Source organism: Cherax quadricarinatus, chromosome 58 (assembly GCF_038502225.1).
Source record: "Cherax quadricarinatus isolate ZL_2023a chromosome 58, ASM3850222v1, whole genome shotgun sequence".
In the NCBI taxonomy this organism is placed as follows: Eukaryota; Metazoa; Arthropoda; class Malacostraca; order Decapoda; family Parastacidae; genus Cherax; species Cherax quadricarinatus.
In genome coordinates this window covers 3,888,507-3,896,035 of record NC_091349.1, presented here as the reverse complement: position 1 = coordinate 3,896,035, position 7,529 = coordinate 3,888,507, and the positions used below count along the sequence as shown (strand labels likewise).

Below are 7,529 nucleotides of genomic sequence, written 5' to 3'. Positions count from 1 at the left end.
TTCTTGAAAACAATCTATGATTATTCCTAAGAGCCTTTCACTAGTATTAGGGCACCTCCCTTGAAGAAATCATCTAATTATTATTATATTTAGGGGTGCCAAACCTGTAGGGGTCATACTGTGCCTGGGGAATAAGAGGTAATCAGGTTCTATCCAAGGGGAAAAAACAAATCTTAATTCCTTGGATCAAGAGCCCCTCACCAGCATCAAGGACCTCCCCTGAAGGGTCCATACTATTAGACATGTCAATCCAACTATTTCAATATGGGTGGGCCTCACTTCACAGCACTTCGCTTTAGAGCATTTCGCTAATACAGGGGTTTTCATTATACCCATTCTTCATTTATTCAGACTTCCTACAATAAATATACTCACCACTCACTATAAGCTAAGGACGAAAATATTTTAATTAAGGTAAGTATCGTGTGTACTGTATGTGCGTGCATTTTTTAGGCCTAGCTCTATTGCTTGCTTAATATATGATAGTGTAAACATGTTATCAAGCTTTTATATGCATTTGAAAGTGAAAACAAAAAAATGTTTCACTTTACAGTGATTTTTGCTTTACAGTAGTTGTCCAGAACCTAACCTGCTGTATATGCAGGGCCCTCCTGTATACAAGTATCCCCACCCCCCTGTCCTGGCAACTACTGCATCACTATATTAATACAGCACAAAACCAAACTATAAAAACAATGATCCTTCAACACCTTCCAGGAATACATATATTACACTCTATCAGAGTTCTTCTAAATTTAGGAAAATGCCTTGACATACTATGAGGAATTAATTTCTGTACCTTTATCCTTTGGGTTTAGCACTTTTTGTGAACATACAATGATAATCATCACCTTTAGTTGTTTTCGGTCATGACTCGGTCATGGTGTAACACAAGATGCTCAACCTTTCACGGATTACCTCAATGCTGGTGAAAGGATCTTGATCCTAGAAGCTACCACTTCTCTTTCCTTCCTCAGGCAAAGCTTGATTACCCCTTATGGGTTTAGTACTATACTTCCCCACTTCATGGTGGCTCATGACTCATCTAAAGAAGATAGGTTCAAACCTAGGACAACTGGAAATGTTTGACATCTTTTCTTATGCAAAGACTGTGAACACAAACTCATAATCCCATGCCTGGAATAATTGGAAATATGAAAATGCCTACACTCATAATTTATCATTATGACTGTCCACTGATTTTCCCCCTCATCACTACTGTAATCTCAGACTGGACCACATGGGCAATGATCCCAGAACCATTAACACAACAGATACTGCATAAAAGTACCTCACTTGCTTAGTCAGCAAAACGTGGGCCCAGTTCCTGGACCAGTTTTGCGGCTCAGTAAGTTTTTGATTACTGAGGTGCAAAATAAAGCTAATCAAAGAATTCGAGGAACATAATCCTTATGCATTAAATTAAATATACAAGATACTGTATGCTAAATTATAATTTGTATTTATGAAAAATAAACCATTTAACACTTAATCAAAATCAACATATACTTGATTCAGTTTAATTATAGTTGTCAAATGTCAGTGCTGTATGCACGAACAATAATAGAACTACACTGCTAATACAATTATAGTGTCCACTAAGTCTGTTTTTAACAAAATAAGTAAATTTTTGTCTTCCCATATTTGCCTTTTCCCACTGAGGTAGGGTGACCCAAAGAAGGTAACACATTCAATATCACTAATATTTTTGCTGTCTCTACAGAAGGGCACTGACAACACAAATCAATTTCCCCCACCCATCCTTCAGTATTAGTGCAAGAAAAATCTCAGGAGCAAGGGGCCAGTAACCCTTTCTGTATTAATTACTAAATTTAAAAAAAAAAAATCTGGTTTTTCTTTTTAGGTCACCTACCTTGGTGGGATACAGCCGGTGCATTAAAAAAAAAAATCTAAGACCTATACCATATATGTTATTCTTCTCTTGCCCTTACTGCTTTTTTTGCTGCCTGATGGATTTTAGGATCCAACTTGTATATTTTATGCTGCCCTTTAATTGGAAACTTGAGTATCATTTCCTGTGGATTTTCACAGACAAAGACATAGGGACTATCACTTTCTCCGTCAGGGTGTACCTTACGGTACTCTTCCTGTGGAAGAACATCTATTACATCTACACATCCTAAGAGACAGCCAGTGGGATAATGATGTGGAAATGGCAGATTCTCATCCTTTAAAAGAACACTGTACGCATGTTCCATTTGTTTAATCTCATCTGGAGTCGGCATCTTTGCAGCAGCTGCAATCCACAGCCTTCCTCGGTGAGGAGAGTACCATGTTCTTCCTTCATGCCTTTTAACTCCAGCCACCAACAGTGATGCCCATGGCTGGTGCATGCTCAGACACATTCCTTCATCTGTCATTTCCTGTAGTTCACGGTCCTGCACACGAAGTTTGGTATCAAGCCCTCTGAACTTACTACCCTGTCCTTTACCAGGTCTAACATCAGTTTCCATATACTCAGGGCGACTTACCTCGACTAATGGGCTAGATTCTTCTCTATCTGGGGCTGAAAATATGTCATTAGTTTTACCTTCAAGAATCTCTCTAACCAAAGGATCATCTGGATCATAAATACCATTTATATTATCATCAGCAACAACCTTTCGGCCTAAAAAGTCAATAGTAAATTTCTGATGGCTCCTATCATACATTTTGCTTCTAAGTTCCTCTTCTCGTTTCTGAAGTCGCATCTTGTCTTCCTGACTCAGCCAACGAGAACTAATATTGAAGTAATCATTTTCATCATCAAAAACTTTGGTCCTCTTCTCACTTGTGCGATCATACTCCAAGAGCTTGTTTTTGTGCTCAATGGCCTTCTTTAAGGTCTCAGATGGTTGTCCAGTTTCAGCTGTGGGTTCAATGACAACAGCATTTTTCTCACTAAGAAGTCGTTTTTGAAGTACCTCTGATTTCCGGGAGCCTCGCCTAAGAATTTCTTTTTCTTCTTTTGTAGTTACCAGGTTTCCACAAAACTGACATGGCCCTGAACCTTCCTGTTCACAGACAATTCGACCACACTTAAGGCAGTTGTTTATAAGTTTATGTTTACTTGCTTGACAATCACACTTGTGCCTTCCACTTAAAAGAACTACATCTCTATCCTGTCCTTCATCTGAGTATAGGTTAACAAACTTTGTCTTCTTCTTCCCTACACCTGACAAACTTGGAATACTAGAACCAGCAGCAGAGGGCAATTCTTTTTGACTTTTACCATTAGGCACCCCATTTTCTTTTAAATTTTTTTGTTTTTTCTTGTTTTCACTCATTTTGAATCCCATATTTTCTTCCAAATCAGGTTTCCGGTAAAACCTGGAGTCCACATTTGACTTTGCCTCCTCCTGCTTCTTCAAGAATATTTCAATAAATTTCTGATGAGATGACTTGTTCACATCCAACATTGATATTAAATACTCTTCAACCTCCACTGGGTTTTCTATGGGCTGTAGGTATCGTACAATATCTCCAGGATCATGTATCCCCAACTTCTCCAGCTCTTCACAAGCCCACTTCTCTAGTGATGCCATTCTTCTCCAGCTAGGTAAGTGCCTGAAATTAGAATAATCACAATGAAATATTGTATGCCTACTAAGATGTCGCCATGCAGGACAATAATGATGGTATCTCTCAGAATATTCACAATAATATAGTGTGCTTACTTGGGCATTTCCATGCAGGACATTTTATTTATGGTATTTCTCCCACAATAAACTTGACACCATCTACAAATGGCTGAAATTAACAGTTTTAATTTAAAGGACATGTGAATACATAAAACTAACAGTTTTAAAAATTAATATAAAGTATATGATTTAACTGACTCTTGTACCAGCCTTGGTGATGAGCAGATGTATCACTCTCTCATGAGCATTGGTGACAAATTTTCCCCCATTCTCGCTGGCACACATGTTCTCATCTTATTCTGTTCTCTGGGCACATTAAAAAAGGGACACCATTCATCAGTTCCATTTTTCTGCTCTCTGGAGGATTATAGTTTGGGTCTGAAGAGTTACTGATTCAGGTGAGAATGCAAATGTCCTTCTCTGCTGGGGTTTAGGTAAGGGTAGGTCCACCTGACCTAATCGGGAACATTTTGCTCCTGTTCCTATTGGCAGTGGGAAATCCTGTCCATTATTCTTTCATTGCCCAGCTTTGGGCAATACTTCTTCCCATACATTAGGAAGCAGGGATCAATATGGTAAAAGCTCTCAGTGGCTCTTAACATTCCCAAAAAGTAGCAGTATATGATTAAATGGCTCTAATACCTTTAAAGTGATAATTTATGGATGAAAGGCTGGATGGAATTGGATGGGCAGAATGGGTTCAAATGGATGGAATGGGTTTAATGAATGGAATGGGTTCAATGGATGGAATGGGTTAGATAGACGGAATGAGTTGGATAGATGGAATGGGTTGGATGGATGGAAAATAATAGATGAATAGATGGAATGGGATGGGTTGGATGAACCAGACAGATGGAACGAGCTCAATGGAATACATTAAATGGGTGGATAACTTCGAATATCACGATTCAGTAAACTGTCATGATTTACGTATAACTGGTAATATCCAATAATGCAATCAATAATAATACTTCGCTACACAGCAATTTACTACCCAAATATTTTCCTTTTTGTCTGAAAGTTCATTAACTAGGTACTTCTTAGATTTAATCCTTAATTTGATTATACTATTACCGGCCTTGACATGGTCCAGGTAAACTCCAGGTTAAGATAAGATAAGATAAGATTTTGTTCGGATTTTTAACCCCGGAGGGTTAGCCACCCAGGATAACCCAAGAAAGTCAGTGCGTCATCGAGGACTGTCTAACTTATTTCCATTGGGGTCCTTAATCTTGTCCCCCAGGATGCGACCCACACCAGTCGACTAACACCCAGGTACCTATTTGCTGCTAGGTGAACAGGACAACAGGTGTAAGGAAACGTGTCGAAATGTTTCCACCCGCCGGGAATCGAACCCGGGCCCTCCGTGTGTGAAGCGGGAGCTTTAGCCACCAGGCCACCGGGCAATTAATTTCCAGTTTTATAAGGGTGTAGAAGGCCTTGATGATTATCTGAAAATAATCCAAATACATAAAGCCTAAACCAAGTTCCACAAAGGAGAGGATGAAGAATATTGCAGCACATGGTACAGGATGAGAAATTATCTCCTGGGTCAAGTCATGACTGACCAATAAGCAATAGTGTGCATAAATAGAGAGAAATCTGAATGAGGACCCCTTTTAGGCGATGTGCCACAGAGGTCAGTTGTGGGATCTTTGTTGCCTTGGTGTTCACAATATACATAAACAGTACAGAAAATAGATGAGAGAATAAATAGACATAAGTAACTTTGCCGATGACACTAAAATGGGTCATCAGAGAAGTAGCAGGTGCAGATGAATGTAGAAAAAGTAAGGATCTAATGCTAGGAAAAGAAAATAACTATGGTACTTATAAGCTAAATAATGTAGATCTTAGCCCAAGTAAATGCAGAATTGATTAAGAAACCCTGGTGAATACTTGCTCATTTATTCTTTTAAACCACTTTGTCGGTATCAAATACCAAGATTTACACCAGAAATTTAAAGCCAAGATAACAGTGCATAAATATTCACAATAAAGCTAAGATTCTTGGCTTCAGAGCAAGAAGTATAAATAATAGTAATCCTAATGTTATATATACTTCAACTTTATATACAGTATCTTTGGTGAGATCTCATTTAGATTATACTGTTCAGCTTTGATTCCCATATTAAAGACTGGACTTAAATGCACTCAAAAATATACAGTGAAGGATGCTGAAGTTGATTCCATGTATCGGAAATGTTTCCCAACAAGACAGGCTGAAGGAACTAAATTTTCATTCTATGAAAAGAACAATTAGGGAAGATATAATATAAGTGTACAAATGGAAAACAGGAATAGATTAAAGGACATAAATAGCATACTGAAAGTACCTAACCAGGACAGGACTTGCAGTAAAGGATTCAAGTTGAACAAATTTAGGTTTAGAAAGGATATTGAGAAATATTGGTTTGGCAAAAAGAGTTATAGATAAGTAGAACAAACTCTATGGTAGCATCACTGAAGTAAAAACTGGGTGGTTAAATAAAGGTCGGATTGATGCATGAGTGGGTGTGAGTTGAACCTGCATAGAATGGGTCAGGAGGCCTACTGCAAGGTTCTTTTATTCTTGTGTTTTTGAGTGAAATGAATCCATTAATATTATATTCACGGGATCAAACAACATAAGGACCATACAGCACCTGGAAAATAGGAAGTAATCAGGTTTGATCCGAGGAGTGGGGTAGCTCTAATTCCTTGGATCAAAAGCTCTTCACTAGCATCAAGGAACCGCCTGCAAAGGACAATATGGGTCAAATATTAGGTACTGTAATATCAAAATAAAAAAAAATCACGCAAACATCAAGCAGCTATTTTAACACTATTATACCAAGCACAAACTATTATAGTTTTATATGCGAACAAAACTGAAAAAAGCTTGATTTTACAGATAATCAAAACCTTATATTGCTTATTTTTTCCTCCTCTTCAGGAAATATGTAGTTTACTTAAAAGTTTCTTTTGATGACTAGCTTCCTCTTGTTGTTGGGTTTAAGAGGCCACTGACAGCTTACACAGTATCCAACCCGCTTTTCCCGTGCACAGGAAAGATATATTGCTCAGAGTTGGGCAATGAAAGAAAAGGAACTTTAGTTCCTTTGTAAACAGAAAAAAAGAAGTTCCCAGTCAGATCAGGTGGACACCACTGTCAAGCCCCAGCAGAGCTGGACGCCAACACCCTCACCTAAGTTTACTAACCGGCTTCCCACTAAACCATTAAAGTTCTGATGACTGTACTAGTTGCTGTTCTTGGGTTTGTAAGGGCCACTCTCAGACAGTTCCTCGATGACGCACTGCCTTTCTTTGGTTATCCTGGGTGACAAACCCTCTGGAGTTAAAAATCCGAACAAGATCTTATCTTAAGTTGGACTGTAACGTCGTCATAACTTCATAAGTTTTATTCACCAATGGGCGGGTTATTTGTGTATTTTTCCAGTCACGGTATTGTGCCTTTTTATTCTTTATGTTGAAGAACCCTTGATTGTTGCTCAGTTCAATCGAATATCTTTCATAAGTTGGCCTGTGATACTCCAATACTGAAACTATGTATTGTGCGAAAACAAAAGCATTCACATTGCTGAACTCACAAACTAGTATTTAGTCACTTAGCCATAATACAGTACCAACTTACCTCATAATTTGTAATATTTTAAAGTTAAGAATTAATCTAAGTCTGCCCGAAATGCCTAGCCATGCTAGGTGTTCTAGTGGCCTCCTCTGTAATTAGTATTTTAAAACATGTAAACCACACAATATCCAAATTCTGTAAACTCAGCATTGTAATCCTTATAGAGAATAAACTTGATTTGATTTGATTTATTGCTGAGTTACGGTAGCTCTAGAGTTGTAAGAACCCTTCATTATTGTTGCTGAGTTGAACTACAG

General features: G+C 38.1%; 1 protein-coding gene across 10 annotated transcripts; it reads right to left on the bottom strand.

Moving 5' to 3' along the window:
- Positions 1 to 1,504: 1,504 nt before the first annotated feature.
- LOC128697999 (activating signal cointegrator 1) lies at positions 1,505 to 7,007 on the bottom strand. Of its 10 annotated transcripts, none has more exons than XM_053789988.2 (4): positions 6,829 to 7,007; positions 6,287 to 6,378; positions 3,678 to 3,750; positions 1,505 to 3,567 (listed from the first exon to the last, which is right to left on the bottom strand). In XM_053789988.2, the coding sequence occupies exons 3-4, from the start codon at positions 3,698 to 3,700 to the stop codon at positions 1,932 to 1,934; spliced, it is 1,659 nt and encodes a 552-aa protein (XP_053645963.1). In that variant the 5' UTR covers positions 3,701 to 3,750; positions 6,287 to 6,378; positions 6,829 to 7,007; the 3' UTR covers positions 1,505 to 1,931. The 10 variants fall into 10 exon arrangements, with proteins under 10 accessions (XP_053645963.1, XP_053645961.1, XP_053645962.1 ...); XM_053789986.2 differs by having other exon boundaries at positions 6,843 to 7,007; XM_053789987.2 differs by lacking the exon at positions 6,829 to 7,007 and adding an exon at positions 6,533 to 6,802.
- Positions 7,008 to 7,529: the final 522 nt, after the last annotated feature.